This window comes from Xyrauchen texanus, chromosome 14 (genome assembly GCF_025860055.1).
Source record: "Xyrauchen texanus isolate HMW12.3.18 chromosome 14, RBS_HiC_50CHRs, whole genome shotgun sequence".
Classification (NCBI taxonomy): Eukaryota; Metazoa; Chordata; class Actinopteri; order Cypriniformes; family Catostomidae; genus Xyrauchen; species Xyrauchen texanus.
In genome coordinates, this window is record NC_068289.1 from 10,009,250 (window position 1) to 10,030,277 (window position 21,028).

The 21,028-nt window shown below is 39.7% G+C and overlaps 1 protein-coding gene across 2 annotated transcripts in view; it reads right to left on the bottom strand.

The window, feature by feature from the left end:
- Positions 1-2,081: 2,081 nt before the first annotated feature.
- pard3bb (par-3 family cell polarity regulator beta b) overlaps positions 2,082-21,028 on the bottom strand; it is a 463,809-nt gene continuing 444,862 nt past the window's right edge. For both annotated transcript variants that reach the window (XM_052143015.1, XM_052143016.1), the window contains 2 exons: positions 15,522-15,598; positions 2,082-4,216 (listed from right to left, as the gene is read on the bottom strand). In XM_052143015.1, coding sequence (XP_051998975.1) covers positions 3,865-4,216; positions 15,522-15,598 — 429 coding nt within the window. In that variant the 3' untranslated portion in view covers positions 2,082-3,864. The remainder of the gene's footprint in view (positions 4,217-15,521; positions 15,599-21,028) is intronic.

Genomic DNA, 21,028 nt, shown 5'->3' on the forward strand with positions numbered 1-21,028 from the left:
AAAACTCTATGGAGTAATCAGAGACAAATAAAGTACCTTGTCATAGTTCTGATAATACTCAGGCAGCCTCTCTGCCGTGTGCGGAACGGTTGAAGACCTTCAGTATACCATAGACCTTTGGTATATGACTGGAACGAGGGGCAACAAGGATGTACCCCAAAGGCATGCTCGGCCCGAAAGTAATGACAACATAAGCCACCTTTGAACCTTCAGTAGGAAAAGCAGAAGGTTGCAAAGCAAAAGCTAGAGAACATTGAGACAGAAAGGATCTGCTGTAGTTTGGCTCACTCGTGGATTGATGCGGGGTTCAGATCGAAGCGTTGGCAGCATCGCTGGTGCTATAAACATTGGTGGTAGCAGCATCAAATCACTGCCTCGAACCGGGCTTTGGAGATGATGGTTTTGCAGCTTGCCGAGCTCACCTCCTTTGTTCAGCAGCTCCACCTATCTTCTGATGCTGGCCCATCTCAGGAATCTTCCTTACCAGCTCTGGTGTTTCCAACAGCTCCTGAAGGCTTTGAAGCCTGCATTACCCCTCCAGCCCCGCATTCAGTTTGTGCTGAATCCTGCATTCATCCTGAATTCCTTTTCACAATGTTCCCAGTTCTTCACATTACAGCCGTCCACTTTCGCCTCTATTTGTGTCATGTTTTTGGGAAGAATTCTGTCGACAGCTGAGGGTTATGGGGAGTTTGTCCTCTGGGTTTCATCACCGGAAAAATGGGCAAATTGTGCAAAGCAGGATCTGTATAAGGCCCTGCGTTGTGTTGCCTCCCATAATCCGTCTTCTTAGAGCAATAATTTAGTCTGGGTCGAGTTCGGTCACAACTCCTTGCAGTTGTCATCTACAGGGTTATTATCCTTCCAGTGCAGCCTCGGTTATCAGCCTCATCTGTTCCCCACACAAGAACCCAATGTATGAGTTCCGTCCATCCACGCCTTTATGCAGAGGTGCCGAGGCACTTGGAAAGCTGCCAGAGAAGCCCTCATACAGACTGGTGCTCGTGTTAAGAGTGCAGCAGACCAGAACCAGGCTAATGCCCCATCTTATGTGTGCGGGCAGAAGGTTTGTCTGTCCTCTGAGGACATACTGCTCTGACTCCCCTCACGTAAACTGGGCTGATGATGAGGACAATTTAATTGAGCAAATGCTGTGCTAACCATAGCATAGTTACTATACTACACTCTGTAGTGCTTCCAACCGGCATGCATTTAGCATGCTAACACACATTTTCACTAATTAGTACATAAAGAAATCAAATAGATTTATTTGAGTTATGACACAGAGATCTAAATTTGTTGGGTTTACCCAATTCAACTAGGTTCTTTCTACACAAAGTGATTGTGTCGACATAACAGTAATGTTAAGAAAACTCATTTAAAACATGTGGAACCACGGTCCACGAGTGAATCAAGTTCAACAAAAGAGCTATTTGTTTGAGTGAAATGTTCACAAATGGAACCTTATTGTAAAGTGTTACCACTATACTTTGTGTGTAGCAATATCATGTCAACTTTTGCTCAATGAGTGCTGTGAGTTTGAGGAGGTACTATCTGTTTTTCTGAACAATGAAGAACAAGTGTTTGCAAAATCTGTTTGAAAGTAGTCACCATTTTTGCAATTCCATTTACTAGTGGCAGTCACTAGTAAAACAGAAATGACACATTTCACCTTTAACACATGCTGAACTAATGTATCTCTCTTTCAGCATTCCTCCTCTGAGTGTCTGCACAGAGTACTAATTAATCTAGAGCATATAATGTGGTCTGCAGACTTTATAATTATCACATGAAGCTCTTCTTTCTGCAATAGCCCAAATTTAATCTCAAATTTATAAATTGGGCCATAATCACAGATGCATATCACCTCACATCTTAATTGATAATTACTGGTGTGTTAATTTGCAGCCATAAATTATCACACGTGCAGGTAGTTTGTATCAGGGGGATGAGAGATTAAACTGAAAATGTTAATGCACCATACTGGTGGACAAAATCATATATTTGATTAATTCTCCACACAGATATTTTCAAAGTTTCAAATGACAAAAAGGCACTCATTGTTTAATATGCATGTTTATTGAAAATGTGTTATATAAAAGACAGTTTTTTTTTACATAGTATTAATGTATGCAATGATACTGGGTGCACAGATCTTTTAATTTTTGTTTTATAAAAGTTATATATGTGTTTGACATGATTATTGCATACTACAGTCAATAACACTTGTATTTATACTGTTACCTGAACTCTGAATGCAGAGAGAGTCTTTCGTACCAAAACAGGTGAAATCAATAATCAGGATTAAAATACAAAATAGTAAACAAACATTCAGATACAAAATAATTGATGGCCAAACGCCTTTCTCTGTAAACTCAGCACAGCGCTCGGTTCCTGGGGGTACAGATCTGACCTGCTCTCATCCTTCCTCTGTCAGAGGTTCTATGGACCCTCCTTTCCTCTTCCTGACAAACAATCTCTTATTCTTTATCTTGCTCTGTTTATATAACTTCAAATACAGGACAACTTTCATGAGTGCTATGTTAAGTTGTATTGTACTGTTTTAAAGGGATACTTCACCTAAAAATCATTCTGTCAACATTTACTCACCCTCATGTCATTCAAAACCTGTATGACTTTCTTCCGTGGAACACAAAAAGTAGATTTAAAACATAATGACAGTATCAATTTCCACTCACTTTCATTGTATAGAAAAAAAGATGCAATGAAAGAGAATGATGACTGAAGTGATTGGTGGTCATTTGCAGTCATATATTGGCTCCCACAATTTGAACAGAATGGCTACACTCAAGAAGAGTATGGAGTGCTCTAACATACATAAACTAACACCCTTTCATCTTTAAACATGCAAGAATAACCACACACACATTAGTACATAAATCACAGTTTCACATGGCCACTGTAAAGATTGTACAGTACTACTATTCTAGAGTTTAATACAGGATGCAAATGCTCCCTCATACTTCAATTGTCCAAATCTCAGTCTACCGAGACAGCACATTATCTTTGGGCATTGTAGGCCAACATTTATTTAAAAAAAAAAACACCTCTAAAACCATCAAAACAGACCAGCCTAACCACCTTAGGCTGGCTTAAAGGGATAGATCACCAAAATATGAAAATGATGTTATCATCTACTCACTCTCATGTTGTTCTGAACCTGTGTGACTTTCTATCTTCTGTGGAATATATTGTACATGGGAGCATGTGAAAACTTTAATTAGATGTAAAAAAAATAAAAAATAAAAAACGGTGTAAACATTTTGCAACATTCTCTTGGTCTCTATGGTCTCTTGTTCCACAGAAGGAAGAAAGTAATATGGGTTTGAAATGAAATTAGATGACACAACTTAAATTTTTGGGTGAACTATCCTATCAAGCTGAGGTGGCCCATAACCATAGAGCATTGTGGGACAGCATTCATCCTAAATAATTCTAACTGACACAAACATAGACTTTAAAGGGATATTTCAACCAATAATGAAAATTCTCATCATCGTGTATGACTTTCTTTCTTCTGCACAACACAAACAAAGATTTGTTTGTCAAACAAAGATACAATGCAAGTGAATGGTGACCAAACTTTTGGAGTTTTATTAATTAATTTTATGCTGCCCTTATGTGATTGGAGGTCTGGTCATCATTCACTTGCATCGAAAGGACCTACAGAGCTGAAATATTCTCCTAAAAATCTTTGTTTGTGTTCAGCAGAAGAAAGTAAGTCATGATGAGAGAATTTAAATTTTTGGGTGAACTATCCCTTTAAGCACCTGTCGATAAACACGTGATCCTCAAACTTGTGCTTCAACAACGTACACAGGGCAAAAAAAAAAAATGGTGAGTTTAAACAGCTGCCGTCATTGCACTCTTCTGTCTCGGGTCAGAGTGTCGCTGATCTCCATATGCGTAGCGCTCTGGGCTGAAGTTGCGGTAGCCTCCGCGGTTTATGGTGTCATAGCGAGGGCCTCGGAGAGGTATGGTGGGAGAAGGTGGCACGTCCTGCCGCAGCGGGCCTCTCTGTTGCGGAGGAGGGTGATAGAACCCTGAGTCACTCTGCCGAGGGTCCACTGGGCGAGGGTAGTTTTCTCTGGGAGGGTAGCTGGGGTGGTAGCCTGACTGTGGGTTTGGGTAATGTGCAGGGTCCCTGTGTCCAGCCCACGACTGCACTGGATACTCATTTTCCACTGGTGGTCTTCTGCAAGTGAGAAAATATGGAAAAAGTACAGTTAGGATCTGGAAAGTGTTTGGTCAAACACTATTTTATTTTACCTGAAAAATGGGCCATTAAACTGTAACAACACAAATAACTCCACTTTAGTCAACACAATTGTGAACAAGAACAAAGTGTTATGGTGTTTCTGACATTAAAGCTCTGCTCCAAAACCACAAGAGCTGCTTACTTATGTAACATTTCTCTGCATCATAGGTGGGCTCCTGACAAAGTGGGTGTTTAGTAGTCAGCAAAATTATGCCTACCTTATAAGATACTGTACGTTGTTTTGTCAGACAAAAAAAAAAAGATAAAAGAAAACAGAAAGAAAAGCTTAATCTAGGCTAAAGGTGCAGTCAAATTTACCTTTGTACAGATAAATCACACTGCCAAAAAAAGGTATGGTCTGATGTTGAATGCGTGTGAAACCAGCAAAAAACTAATTTCCAAGCAGCCTGTTTTTAATGCTGCACTTTAAACTCTGTGAGAGTGATGTTAAAATTTGGTGCTAAAATTATATCATTGTCCATTGTGAATATTCAGTGTGGCTGTATACGAAGCAACGTCCACAGAGATCACTGCCAAATCAAGCAAATTCCTATTCGTCAACCCAAATTCCCATTGAAATGACTGCAGTTCGTTGTGCGAAGTTTAATGTCACCACGCCATAAAGTGGTTTGCTGGTCTGAGCTGGTTTAAGCTGGTCTCCCAGCTGGCAAATGCTCAAAACCACGCTAAAAACATTAAAACAGACCCGCCTAACCAGCTTGGTCAGGTTGGAAAACCAGCTGTGATTAAATAAACTGAGATTTAATCGAGTCTAGTGTGGCTGACATGAACACTATATAGGTGGTGTAAGTGATTATTAACAGTCACTGCCTATGAAGAGTACTCAATCACTTCAGTCACTTGAGATTCCACGTCAGTTAGGATGCTGCCTATAGGGCCGTTCAATCGAATGCATTTTTGCCTCAATCTGCACTGTGTTTTTTTTATTATCTTTCAATTGAAACCTGCACTAAATATTGACAGTTGTGACACATTTTGCCATTTTTTCAGCATCTTGCACAGGATTTCCATGTTTTTTTAGATGCCAAGTCAAAAAGAACTTCAACAGTTAAAAACACATATAGAGACACCTGTGTTCCATCATTCTTTTGCTGCATCTAGTTTTTTATTTGTACAAGGATGCACTCAGTGTGAAGATAGCTACTTGTATGAGGCACCTCACAAGAATTTGTGTCAGTGTCCTGAGCAGGAGTTTGCAGGGTCTGTGGTTTGTACACTAAAAACACTGTAGGGAAAACGAGCCAATGGAAGAACTGAAAAAAGAATACAGAAACCCCTAAACTGACCAGTGGAAAGAGAGAGAGCATTCCAGTCATGGCATCATGATCCTGCGTTACATGGCAACTTGCGCTGAGGCAAACATAACATAACATGAACCTGCAGCATAAACATTTTTAACACTTCCTGATTCAAGCACACAGTGTCTGGGACCGGGACTGACATGTGGTCAGGGTCTCTGGAGATGGTAATAAGGAGTCAGGCAGTTGGCCATCTCTAGTTTCCTCAGGCTGGCTGATCAGGGTATAATCTCTGCTGTAAGCGAGACACTGCACAGTAATTCAGCACGGATCACCTTTCATAGCCCAATTCACATTTTTCCAGCTCATGTGCTGTTGTGCCCTGAATGTGCCCTGAATTTAGAGTTCCAAAGGCTTTAGCTGGCAGTTATATTACACCTAAGCTTAAAGACAGCCAAAGAGAGGCATCTGAGAACGAGAAACCAGACAGAGGGCAGTATGATCGCCCCCACTTGCTGTAATGCCAAATCAATGGTCTTCGTTCCTTTTCATTCCTGTCATAGCTCAGGCTAGTATCAGTATCAGCCCTGGCATGTCACATGTCTTAGGGAGCTGGGATCATTCTGTTTGACTAGACCCAGACCATCCACATAAACTTATTTACGTGTACGAAATGTGTCTGTGGACAAATTTTGCGTCTGACACCTCTCAGCAGTATCAATTATCTGCCATATTCCCTATAGCACAAAACAGTGTGTTGGTGTGTTCGGCACGTATCGTGTACCCCCCCGTGCAAGTGTGGAAAACATCAGTCTTAAAGCCCTTGACGGTAAGTTCAGTCTCTCGCTGTGGTCTTGCTCCCGTCTGGAGCACAAAAGGGAGGGTTTCCTGAAGACCTGGAGGGCAGGAAGACATTCCAAAGATCATCAGCATCCTTTTAATCTTTCCAAAGCTGTGACCACCCATCCAGTTGGGCGTCTTGACGCTTACACTCCTTTCTTACTCTCTCTGTCAGTAAACTCATCATGTCATTGGCCAAGGCCTCAATGATGTCACAGCTTCACCAGTGTCAGATAATCATTGCGTACTACCGTCAGACACTAACCAGTCATGAATGGTGAACTAGTTCACAAACACCCCCTCCCCCACCCCCCATCTATTTCTATGTCTATTTAATAATTTTAGCAGACACTTTTATCCAAAGCAACTTGCAAATGAGGAACATAAGCATATTGTCATACAAAAGTTAACAACATCTTCAGCATCGCACTGCCAAGTTTCAAGAGTCATCTAGTGAATTAATGAAGTTGACAAGCTTATGTTGTTGGATTTTATCTATAAATTATACAGATATCTTTAGTGGTGGTGCTTAAATTAGCATGATATATCTTAGCTGTCAGAAAGTTTTCAGGGTATAACCCTCTCAGAAAAGTTGCATCTTTAAATTCATCCCTTTAAAGCATTACTGCTATATCAATACACATTTAGACAGACATATTTTTGCCATTTCATCATATCTTGCATTGTTTTCAGAGTGACCTGTTAAAATTCTAGCAAAAATTTAGAGTTAAAATTGTCCAAATAATAAAAAAATGATACTTTCCAGAGAAATAGGTCATTGAACTAAGACATTTGAGAAGCACATTTCATCTCAGCTCAAAGTCTAAACTCAGCTGCTGCATTTGCAGATTGGAGATTCCACCAATAGTTGGTAATTCAGTTCATCTCCACACTCTAAAAGTACAGAACATCATAATGTCCCAGATTATTAGGGCTGTAAATTGGGCAAAGAATCTAAATTCAAATTTTTACCTTAAATATTTTCAAAATGTGAATTAAATTTGCAATTTAAAGTCATCTGATTGTTTAACACTGATGTTGTTTCCTTTGTATACATAAACCATACAACACTGTATTATTATTGCAAAGAACATTCCTAGCTGTTAAAAAAAATAAAATAAAAAAAAAGTATTCCATTTTAAACTAATGTCCATAAAATAAATAAATAAAAAGTTTTCATTTGTCCATATTCTCAAATGATAAGTCAAAAGTAAAATGAGGAGGGAAAACACTTCACTAGACAGTTCACATTGTATTGCACTGATGCCACAGTATACTACCCCAGACTCAAGCTTCATAATAACAGCGAAATACCACATTGTTTTTTATTCATTACAGTAGAATTTAGGGTAGCAATATTCCCAGATAGCAGTGGTATTTGGCTGAACTTTCTGGTGAAGCGGCTCGAATATGAGTCCAGGCAAGGGGCTGTTCAAACAGATGGAACACAACAGAATGGAACTGAATGCGAGGATCTCGAGACACACATTTTCAAGTTTAACTCTTTTCCTCACAAATCGTTTAAAAAAACTAATTATAACAGAGCAAGATGCAAAGGCCAAAGACCTTCACCTTCTGCAAAGGGGCTGTTTTGCAACCATCCATCTCTATGGAAACACATGCTAGATGAATGTCTTTGTCCATATTTTTATTCTTCTAATTCATTGCATACAGTCCATTTACACCACAACTTCTTAAGAATGTGCTGTCTTTATTTATATTGCTGGTACTTGACAGGGAATGGACTATATAATTGGATGAAGATGGTGCAACCACTGGAGACAACCTCACAATCAAACTGCACTTGACCCAGCCCATTAGTGCTTTGTGCGTAATTTCGCCAAACCCACTTGCGCATAGACTTAGCGCATGCTTGCAAAAAATATCACAACTTTGTGGTACTCTTAATAAAATGCCCTATTAGCTTTACCACAAATCAAACAGATCTGTCCTATTATTAAACTTATTATCCTCTAATACAAAACATATAATTTAAACACCTGCTCTGGTTTAGAATTTTCTTGATGCAGAGTCCTAGAGTTTCAATGAGTCTACAGGGACAGTATAACACAACAGGCCTAGAGGGGTAAAGAATGTTCCACTGTAAATATGATCAACAGCTGGGGACACCAGAGATAGTAACATGACTGGAAACAATTACTGTATTCTAGTGAGCCTCTTTCTTCACTTTACGACCACTCATGTCTTCCTAAAAAATAAGAGGAAATTCAGGAGCCCTGTGTTGTTTGGAACAGGCATGTAGTGGGTAGATGAGTGATCAAGACAAGGAGTTTAGAAACATTAGGCCAGTTCTTGTATAAGTATTTTATAGCAGTGAATTTAGTATTCAGTCTGTGAAATCCTGATTTTTCTAACTACATTTACTACAGTGGTATGAGGGCCTTTGGGAGACATTTCCCTAATGGTTTAAATACTCTGTGAAACTGCTTTTAGGGCTTGGTTGAAAATTGTAAGACATTCCTGATTTGCAGTTATTTAAATGGTTTTGTGAGCTCGACAGCTGGGAACAGCTGTTTGGACCAACTGTGGTCCTAGTGAGGGTAGATGTAATATTAAATGATGCAAATGAAAATTAGGCTGTAAGGGATAGAAGTACAGCCTGTTCAATGTTGTACAGTTAAGTACCTTAGTGTCAATCGCTCAGTCGATGAAACACAAAAATATAGATATTTTTTTATAGATGACCAAAGGAAAATAAAACTTCTATCCCACTTTACCCTGACTAAGTTCCACAGCAGAGAAAAAGCTGTTACAAATGTATACACATGACCACATCCTGCACCTACAAACATTATAAGCTTTGCAGAGCCATTCTGGATGCTTTTGGTACATACTGTATGATTATAGCATGATGCTGATGATGAAGATGGCACTGCAGATGGCTGCTTCAGTGTGGAGCTCTCTAGCGTTTGTGTTACTTTTGTTTGTTTGTCATGTTTTTTGTCACTCTTTCCCAATCAGTTTCACCAGGTATGAACTACTGAATTTTACAGTTTTCAGCAAACGATCCTGCATCTGTGTGGAAAGGTCTAAAAAGCATCACCAAGTACAAGACACCTCCCCATCGCTCTGTAGAGAGTCAACTAATGGCTGATGAACTGAATGTGTTTTATTGCAGGTTTAAAAAGCCCAGTCTCACACCCCTCCCCCGCTCTGATCTTCACTTCACACACACACCAACACCTCCTGGAACACCCCTCCTCCCCCCTCCTGCTACTCAATCTGCACTTATGATCTGTGAGAAGGATGTGTGCCGGGTCTTTTGGAAACAAATGACTAGGAAAGCTTCAGGTCAAGATGGTGTTTCACCTGCCTGTCTGAATGTTTGTACTCACCAACTGGCGTCCATCTTCACACAGATCTTCAAAAGATCACTGGAGTGGTGTGAAGTTCCATGCTGCTTTAAATGCTCCACCATCATTCCGGTCGCTCTCACGTCTGTGGTCATGTAGTTATTTGAGAGACTGGTTTTGGCCTACCTGAAGGATGTCACTGGCCAACATTATGGGAATGCATTTTTACCTGTAACACCTCGACAGACCTGGGACTTGTGGCAAGGATCTTATTTGTGGACTTCAGTTCAGCCATCAATACCATCTTTCCTGATATTCTCTTAACCAAACTGACCCAATTTTCCATGCCAACCCAAATCTGTCGATGGATCAATGGCTTTCTGACAGATAGTAAGGAAGCTAGTAAGACTGGGGAACATCCGGAATCCTCACTTTTAGTACTGCTGCTCCTAAGGGATGCACCCTCTCTCCACTGTTCTTCTACCTGTACACGAATGACTGCACTGCAAAAGACCCCACTTTTTGGTTCCTGAAGTTTTCAGATGACACCTCGGTCATCTGCATCATCTGCGATGGTGACGAGTCTACATACAGATGGGAGGTTGATCAGCTGGCTGTCTGGTGTGGTCACAACAACCTTGAGCTGAACACGCTCAAAACAGTGGAGATAATAGTGACCTGCAGGAGAAATCCCCCGGCACACCCACCCTTCACCATCCTGAACAGCACTGTGGCAGCAGTGGAGTCATTCTGGTTCCTGGGTTCTACCATTTCTCAAGAACTGAAGTGAGACATGCACATAGACTCCATTGTGAAGAACGCTCAGCAGAGGTTGTGCTTCCTTCACCAGCTGAGGAAGTTCAACCTGCCACAGGAGTTGCTGACACAGTTCTACTCGGCCGTCATTGAGTCTGTCTGTGTACATCTTTAACTGTCTGTTTTGGTTCAGCCACCAAATCAGACAGAGGGAAACTACAATGGAGAATCAGGACTGTTGAGAGGATTATTGGTTCCCCTTGCCCACCCACCAATACCTGTACATCTCCAGAGTGAGGAAACATGCTGGTAGAATCACTCTGGACCCCCACACACATTTTGCCAGGACATCCATGCACAAGAACAGTTTTTACCCTCAGGCCATTTTCCTCATGAACAATTAAACTGCCCCAGGACTCCCCCATAGTGCAATAATATAAATACATATCTCATGAACGTATGTAAATTCACATATTCATTTCAATAACTGTACATACCCTACCTTGCACATACTTGCACATGTACATACACCATTCTGTTATATGACCTATTACTTTTATGTCTATTTATACTCTTACCTTGTATTATATTCTGTGTCTCACTATAATGTTCTGTGTGCACTTGTTTCTCCTATCACCAAAAAAATTCCTTGTGTACATGAGAACACTTTGGCAATAAAGCTCTTTTTGATTCTGATTCTCTATTGATTACCGAATCGATGCACACAGTCCTGACTTCTACATTTGTCTTCTGAGAAAATACAGCAATATTAAAATGCTAAATCAAAATTATCCTTCACTGAATGAAAAATGAACGGTTTATTAAAATCTGCCTGCAGTTTTCCATAATGTATCAACGAGATGCATAGACAATGATATTCTGGGACTGCTTTACTATTACTTTCAAACGGTAATGACAGTCAGGAAGCCGCCATGTTATCCTCTATGACATCTTTACTTTCTCATGCTCTTCATATCAGCCAATTTCAATGAGAAAGTAAGAGACTGTAGTCGTTATTTTGGCTTCCTAACAACGCTAAGTTCTTATGAAACTCAAGGTAACAAAGTTTCCCTCCAAAAATAATTCAATTACTCAAAATAAAACTCAATTACTCCTTAATGACAGAGAGCTCAAACAAAAAAACAATACAGGTAAAGTGAGAAATAATGAATGATAAACGCTTTTGCCAACCATCACCACAGAGAGAGAAGAGGGTGTTCATCTCAAAGCCAGCTGCTCTCTCCTCAAACTTTTATCTTGGAACATCAACTCCAGTGTTTGATTGGTGAATGGTGTCTAATGAACGTCTGTTGTCTTGTTTTCTGTGTTTTCCTCTAAGACTGTCATGTTCTGATGCCTGTAAAGCTCCTCGCCTGAGGAGTTTGTAGCTGACAATCACTTTTTGACACGTTATTATTTCTTTTTCGTCTAATGTTTTGTGAATGCAAATGCTCCTCATCTGACGTACTTCTTTTGGCATGCTATACTGTATATTAGTGAGGAAGGCATTTTCAGATGCAGGATGGTCTAAGTAACCCAATTTCAGTCAAAACTCAATTTTAACAAAGTTTAGTATGTAGGTACTGTGTTTTGCCTTTGCACATCAGAGTAGCTTCCTAGACAGGAGCTGTCATGAACTGAGTGTCATGTTTTTAAGATTAGGTCAGAGCTGGTCTCCCATAGTGCACCTGGCATCAAAAGTTACACTGTGGACCATATGAGAGCAGAGCTGTTTATTCAGCTGCCCTCGGGAACTGCGCACCTTACCATCACACACACGGACACATACACAAATACACACCCTACTGACCTCTGGTAGTCATATAACACCAGTCAGGCTCCCACTGAGAGGAGGATAGGAGGACAAATCCAGGCAGGATTATTTGGTTAGAATTCCAGACTTTATTGGGAGTAGAGTAACAAAGAAAAAAATTCAGCTCCAATTTCAGCTGCATTTGTTAACAAGATATGTGTCTATCCATTGAAAATGTTTGCTAGAATGTAATTATACAAATTGGCCAAGATATTAGACTTGTAACCCTGATTATTTTGCCTGCAATAATTGCAGTTTGGAAAAATATTGACTGCCTGGGCGATTCAAGCTTTATCATCACCAGTAACTGAAGCTTCGCACTGCAGACGGCTTTGACAAAAGAGAAGTAAAAATTAGCAACAGAGCTTACACTTTAACAACACTCAGCCTTGAGAGTCTGAAATGAATAGGTGTTTATGTGAATGTCTGAGAACTGTATGAAATGTCTGTGATGGGTGCTACATGCCTTCAAAGATGGGTTAGGTGGTTAAGTGTCCTCGTCCTTGTTGCGACTGTAAAGTCTGAAATAGATATGTAGATTTTGATTTTCTGGTGTGGATTCTGAATCGCAGGCTGAGAATGAAGAGGTTCGATGCCTCTTGAGAATAATACCTCTCGCTCTGCAATGCAGCCATGGGAAACGGTGCCAAATGCCCAGCTATTCCAATACCTCCAAGTGAATTCTGAGCATTGAATGAGTAATGATTAACCACATTTGCTGCTGCAAATGAAACCATCAGAAAATTTCCATCTGCTTCATTTAATCATTAGCTTAATATTCTCCATCTGCTACCTGCCTGGTGTGGTAATGGAAGCTGGGGTTAAAATGGAGCTAAATGAGGTTTGCTCTGTAGAAGTCACGCTTGCGTGGTTGTCCTGCTATTGGACAGGAGACGGTCTGGGCGGGAGCCTGTGGTTCACAGCTTGACAGACACCTATGAGCTCACTTGTGGGAGACGCTGAACAGCAATCAGCCATCAGGGGTGAAGCCATAAATGGACCATGTCTTTAACATGCCAACATCAATTTGGAAACCTGATGCACCACACAGGAGGGTGTAAAATTCACTTTGAATCTTAGAAGACTGAGGTGATTTAATGTATATGAGTGCAAGGGGTGAAGAATCGAAAAATACACAGATGTAAAGGAAGAGCGAAGGAAAGGAACAGAAAAAGATGGGAAACAAATGTGAGAAATAGGAAGAGAGGGTGAGGAGGTCCAGCCTATCACAGATGGTGGGTGTCGGTTACCAGGGCAACACTGAACAGGCAGAACAATTAAAATATGGCATTATTTTCAGAGCCTCTCGTCAAATGTAACCTTCCTTAGTCACCAGTTCTTTTCTGACATTTTCATCTTAAAACTGAAAGCTCACTAGCTAATCTAAAAGATATGAGAACAATTCCCCATTTTACTGCACAAGGGGTTGAACGCATTGTGACTGGTTTGGGAAAGCCCACCAGCAAAAAGTCAATGGATTGAAGATTCTTTGGAGAGATTTAGGAAAATCTGCATTCTAAAGAGTTTAAGAAAATCTTGGGTTAGTTTTAGAGAAGACTGATGGGGTGAGGAAGAATGTTAGAGTGAGATTGATTTGTCCACCAAAGAACAGTAGCTATTTTTATTAATGCAGCTCTTGACCAGAGTTCATTGAGATGGGCCACTATCTGTGCATTCGTCAGCTAATTATCAATAGAACTGTCCAATGAAAGCCTCCACAGAATGAAGCAGAACTTTGATTTGCCAGTTAATCCTATAATCTGGAGGCAGGTGGTGAACACCCCCTTGGATTTGCTGACCCTCACTGAACACACGGTGTAATAAGTGGGTGTATCAATGCACTAATGGTTATAATTAGACACACGGAGAGGAGCTGCAGGGTCAGTTGCCCAGGCCAATGCTCAGCCAACTGCAAAACCAGTTACATCAGCACAGATTTGAACCAATTTCAGTCTGGACTGGTGTAATAATCAAAGCCGGGGTTTGCTGCAGGCGTACTTGGCCCATGTTTGGCCCCTTTATACGTCAGCACAAAAGCACGTACTAACCTAATGGATCTAGAATAGAGGTGTGAAGCACTATTTTGAAGGAAAATAGCTTTGAAAGTATACCCTGGGGTTATTGATAATAAAATCTGTTCTGATGAGCCATTTGAGGACCGAAATTTTAGTTCAACCCAGTAATTACGCTGTAGGGCAATAGTTTATTAAGTATTGCAGTATTCTATTAAAATTCGATGAATGCTTTTAAAACTCTGTGCCAACACCCTAAAAAGTTCATCCCTTGCAAGTTAATTTTAGATTTCTTAATCTAGCAGAGATGCTCTGATTTGTTATCAGCTAGCTGTTTATAGCGATCTGCAATCATGTGATGACAGGCCCAACATGCTTGTATGTGCCAAAGTTGCATACCGTGATGCTAACGGCACACTAACACCAACGCTGTTAACACAGACTGCAGAGGGCAAACAGGCTGCAGATTTACGAGCCAACAATCACGCCTGTACGATTAGTGCTGTGCCACTGTTTGTTTGCGCTGGTTGCAGTGGCTTGTCAGGCACAGCAAACATGGTAAGATAGAGCAACGGCGAATGATTGAGAATGATAGATAAAAGGGAAGAGAGAGATATAGACAAAAGCCACTAGGGCTCTGGTGATAAAATTAAATAAATCAATCAATAAAGTCAATAAATTGCAAATAATTTTGCACAATATTTTATCAATCCTTTGCCATATATTGTATTTGTTTTTAAATACACTGATACATGGATCCAATGTATTGAACATGACATACTGTATGTATCCCGATATGTATCGTATCGTGAGTTTGTTGGCGATACCCAACCGTAGAAGTCAAGAAGGACTAGATCGACAGAGCTGAAACTTCTGGCGGCTCCAGACATGTGCTCTGTGATTAGGTTACAGTGTTATGACTCCATGGCCACCTCCCTGAAGAGGATCAGGTGAATTCCCAGGATAGGAGGGCCTCAAAAGGCAGCCACTCCAGATTTAATTATATGCTTTAAAGATGATTATTCAGCTCTAATGAGAGAGAGAGAGAGAGAGAGAGAGAGAGAGAGAGAGAGAGAGAGAGAGAGAGAGAGAGAGAGAGAGAGACAGACGACTACCTGGTCTACCCCTTCTTTTCTAATTTTCATTCTCTTCCTTTCCATCTTCTCTTTCTCCCATCTCTGTGCCTTCAAACATTCATCTCTCTGTTTTGCCACAGAAGATGGTGGATTGACGGCTGGCTGCTCTTACCTAGGCAGGGAGGCATACTGTCGCTCCACGTCCTCGTAGCGGGGTGTCAGTCTAGGGTCAGGGTTTCTCACTGGCATCTGGTAAAGGGCGAGAAGAAAGTATAGTGAAAATGAGCTGGGAATTATTTTGAACATAATTTTAAAGATTTCACTTGCTGGCCAAATATTCTAAAGATGAGTATAACAGGAAAAATTATATTCACTATCAAAATTTCTTTGACTCTTCAAATACTTTTTAAGTCTTAATTAATTTGAATTACTTTTCCAGGCCTGGAAACCACAATTTTAAAATTCCTTGATATTTCCATGTTTTTCATGAGTCTGGAAGCCCTGAAAGTTGCAATATATAAAAACAAGTCAATTTTATTTACATAGTGCTTCTGACAATATACACCAGTCAGCCACAACATTAAAACTAACTGCCTTATATTGTGTAGGTCCCCCTTGTGCCGGCAAAACTGCGCCAACCCGCATCTCAGAATAGCATTCTGAGATGACATCCTTGGTTATCTGAGTTACCGTAGACTTTGTTAGACTTTATTTTTCGGAGTAAACATTCCGAGTAAATTCTAGAGACTGTTGTGTGTGAAAATCCAAGGAGATCAGCAGTTACAGAAATACTCAAACCAACCTGTCTGGCAACAACAATGCCATTATCTAATCAGCCAATCATGTGGCAGCAGTGCAGTGCATAAGATCATACAGGTACGGGTCAGGAGCTTTAGTTAATGTTCATATCAACCATCATATTGGGATGAAACTAATTTCATCTCAGTGATTTGGACCATGGCATGATTGTTGGTGCCAGATGTGCTGGTTTGAGTATTTCTGTAACTGCTGATCTCCTGAGATTTTCACACACAACACAACAGTCTAGAATTTACTAAGAATGGTGCCAAAAACAAAAAACATCCAGTGAGCGGCAATTCTGTGGATGGAAACACATTGTTGATGAGAGAGGTCAACAGAGAATGGCCAGACTGGTTCAAACTGACTAAGTATATGGTAACTCAGATAACACCTCTGTACAATTGTGGTGAGAACAATAGTGTGTCATAATGCTATTTGGAGATGCAGGTTTGCGCTGTTTTGGTGGCACGAGGGAGACCTACACAATATTAGGCAGGTGGTTTTAATGTTGTGGCTAATCGGTGTATATTGTTTCAAAGCAGCTGTACAGAAAATGTTGCCTTAATGCCCGGAGTGAGCAAGTCAAATCTTGCGACTGTGTTAAGGAAAAAATAAATAAAAAAATAAAAAAACTCTGTAACTTGCTTCGGTGAAGAGGGAGAAAAACCTTGGGAGGAACTAGCACACCATACTTTTAATATCAAATAATGTCTCAATCTAAACAATTATAGATGTTTCCTTTAAATCAAATAAACGCCAAATACAAAAGTAGCTCTAAATAATGCACAATGTCTTAAAACAGTAAAAGCTCTGCTAGAATACATTTTAAATAACTGGCCTATCACTATGTTAGTTTGAATCAATGTTGACAGTTTAATATACTGACTCTGTTTCATGTTTTAGAGGTAATGGGGAGTTTTACATGAAATTCAGTGTTTTCAAAGCAGATTTTATAATTTTTCATGAAAAAACACTTCATATTAGATAAACAATCATTAACACTTGTGTAACAGGGTAACAGGGAAAGGAGCCGGTGTGAACCGGACAAAACAGGCAGCTGCCTGTAGCTCTCTCTCTCGAACTACTGCCTCAGGCCGCCTTTATCCCTCTCGTTGGATTTATTAGTCTAATTAGGGGCTGGGTGTGCCTCATCACGGCCCGGCCTCCCTCTCCTCCTTGCCACAACTTGCCTCAGAGACATTGAATAAAGATAGCTGACTGCTAAAGGTCACTACGGTGTCGGCATAATAGATTGTTGTCACTTTCAGTTGCATTTTTAACCAGTTCCTTGGTTAATTTCTGACACAGTTGTGCTGGCACCTACTCTACTACACAGTCACCTCTATTGGTCATGATAGATTACCGTAGAACTCATTATAGACATGAATTAACATGTGAAACATTCATTTAATGCTAAATTTCAGACAGGATGCTGGCCCTTCACTCTCACCCTCTGCATTAATCACAGAGTTGCATTCCCCCTAAAATACCTGCTGTGTCCTGTAATCAAGCCATGAAAGGCAGTGTGAGTTGCTCACAAAGGCAGCTTATTGGGGATTTAGTACTGAGAGTCATGGGGAGGGGGTAAAAGCCAGATCCTAGATTATGTTTCTGAAAACAGGATGGAGCCTAGCTGTCCTCTAACCCTCCTGGACTAAGCCTGACTCGAGCCCAAGAAAGAGCCAGATTAACTGTGCGCATTACATTAGCAAAATGAGCAATCTCTTAAAAGAATGGCTAAACCTCCCTTATTCAGCACACAGATTTGGGAGTATCTCCCGTTTTCTTTCTCTAAAGACCAACGCTTTTAATGGGATTTGCTCACAGCATTTCCAATTATGCTGTTTACACTGCACAAATAACTTTCTACATCAGTGTTCTTGTTTTGCTCTTTAAACAAGAAACATTTACTAGAAGCAAAATTGCCCAGGATATAAAGACTTTTATTTCTAGTTTTCAGCATAACCCTCACTACATTTTGAATGCTTAAGGGAATGTTTTATTTTATTGCCAATTCCCTGAAAACAAGTATTATCATCTTCAGCCATTTTGATTCTTACTGCAAATAAATTTATAAAAAAAACAAAACAACAATTCTGATTAAGAAAGTTATTTTTGGCAGTGTAGAGCCTGAATAGAAATTCAGAGACTTTCCACCTCCATTTGTCTCACGTTTAAAGTTTTTCTCATCGTCTTCTAGTCCCTCTTCACCCACGAAAGCAAAAAAGATGACAAAAAAGATTGGGATTGGGAAAATGATACCCTGACACATAGAGGCAACTTTATAAATAAAAAAAAAACTGACATATAATCAATGAGAAATTTATTCCAGTAGATTTAGCAGTGCCTGACAGATGAAGGTTAGGGCCAATATTTAAAAACCGACTGCTTTTCCGAGGGCAATATGAGTGAAATTGTGTCATCTGTCTCGATGAACTGATTTTAAATACACGGCTCGCTGTGCTGCCACCACTCTCTCCACCGTCCTCATAATGGATGCCCTCCTGCCTACATATTAGCCACATTTTTCCATGAAGATACTGAATATGAAACATTTTCCTTTCTGTCTCTCAAAACTGAATGTCTTTAGGGCTTCAATATATAAGATGTGAGGACAGGCACATATTATTTGGAAAAAAGGCTACTTGAGGAAGGGGCCAGTGATCGATGACCAGAGAAAGAAGTGTGAATGAAAGGAGAATGAAAGAGGAAATAAAATGTGCCAAAATCGGCGTACCTCCCTGCTACGGAGTATGCAAAAATCTGTATGTCAATTGAGTAGGATGTCAGAATACTCAACATTCATGATAAAATAGCTGAACAATACCCAGATGGCCTTCTGCGTCTGTTGAAATTCTAAAGTGTGCAACCAGTGGACACTTTGCTATCGCATGAGGTCAAAGGAGCTGAGAAGCCATCAGACAAAAAACAAAACAAAACTGTGAGGAAGAGAACTGTAAGCCGGGTGGCTCATTTAAATGTATTTAAGTGTATGTGGGTAACAAGAAAGGTATTCCTTGTGATAAGATTTAATAAACAACACACAAATAAATTGGTTTCACAGTTATTGTTAGATTGTCATAGGTCAAAATTGCAAAAAATAGTTTTCTCACTAAAAATATCTCAACATTCTTAAGAAGCAATATGACATAAGATATTAAGATTTGTTTCAGAGAAATCAAAAAATTACAATATAGCTGCATGCAGAAATTACTGGGGCAAAGCACTTAAACAGCAGAGTAAGCAGTTAAGCAAGCATAGCCAAATAATCCATTGACACCAAAATCATCATTTTAAATCAAGCAGATTATTTGCAGATATTAATTTTTTTATAGATTTTGGCCACTAGGTTGAAACTTGACCTGAAACTTTACATGGAATCTCAAGACATGATCATGAGGTCAGATACCAAGTTTGGTACAGGCATCATGACTTTAGCACAAAGTATTCAAAAGATACATGTAAAAATAGCAATCTTCCAGGGTCTTCACTGGGTGGCGCTGTGCCCAAACTGCTCGGATACCCTCAGGGCATGGTGGTAATGAAATATACTGTGCCAAGTTTAATTTTTATACACCAAAGCATTGAGTCTTGCCATCAGCTTTGTTGATGTGTAATTCAAGAACCGTTATGTCTATCAAAAAGCTTTTGATACTTTTTTGTTACTTATGTTGATGATACACGCACAATTTCAAGTCAATCGGATGTACGCGTAGGAGGAAGTCAAAAAAGTAGGTTTTCAATTACATTCAAAATGGCCGACCATAGCAAATTGGGCCTCACCGTACTTTGTATGAACCAAGGAATCTAAAGAGAGTAGTCACAGCATGGTGCGCTGATGACACATACCCAGTTTTGTAAAATTATGCCTCTCTTTTGCATCTCTTTTGTAAAAATACAGCAAATCATGACAAAATTCAAAATGGCTGACGCCCAAAGTGGCCTGAGAAGAATGGATAATTTTTTACTCTGTATTGACTTAGGATGAAACTATTCAAAAGTCCTAAGCAAAAATGGCTATTTTTGCTTTTTAAACTGTGCAGGAACACTCCCTGTCATGCTTTTGATGACTGACGCCAAGTTTCTTTTCAAAATGGCAAAGCGCTGTGAAGCTACAGCCTCACATCCATTTTGGGATGCTCTCCATTGAATTCATTAAATTGTTATTTGAGAATGGTTTAGTTTATTAAAAAGCTTACAAATTTGCAATGAGATATGTTGGGACTAGCTTCTATCTGTGTGCCAAATTTAACAACTTTCCGATGGGCTGCCATAGTCTTCAAGCCAGAATAATTATAATAATAAAAAGAAAACTAACAACTATACAGTGCTTGGCCCTAATAAACAAATAAATAAATATTGAGGTTACCAAAATCCAATGGGGTAAGAAAAATAAACAATTGAAAGGGAAAAAAGTAAATTTTTCTCACCCCCTTGGCAAATATTTTTTTCTTGTGAGCATAAACCTCTTCAAAATTTGTTCGATTTCTTTGAAAACAAGAGTAAATATCTTACAAAAATACTCACTAAGATAATTTTTTGCAGTGAAAAAAACACAAGGGTCAAAAGACAATGCCAATCTGGTGCATATGGTCCAGGAATGTATTTGTACTACACATCTACATACTTGCAGAACACTAAGCATGTTATAAAATATTGGAATATCAATTACTGATCAGTACATCATTTTATCTATATATTTTTTGGGCATCTAACATTAGCTGACATTTAAATTAGAAATCTAATTTGCATGCTTTCTTGGACTTCTGTTTATTGTCTTGCATAATAGCATTGAGAGACCACAAGTGGGTGATATAATATTTCATGAAGCAGGTTGCAAGGAACACGTATCACAACATAGGACTGGTATTTAAGAGT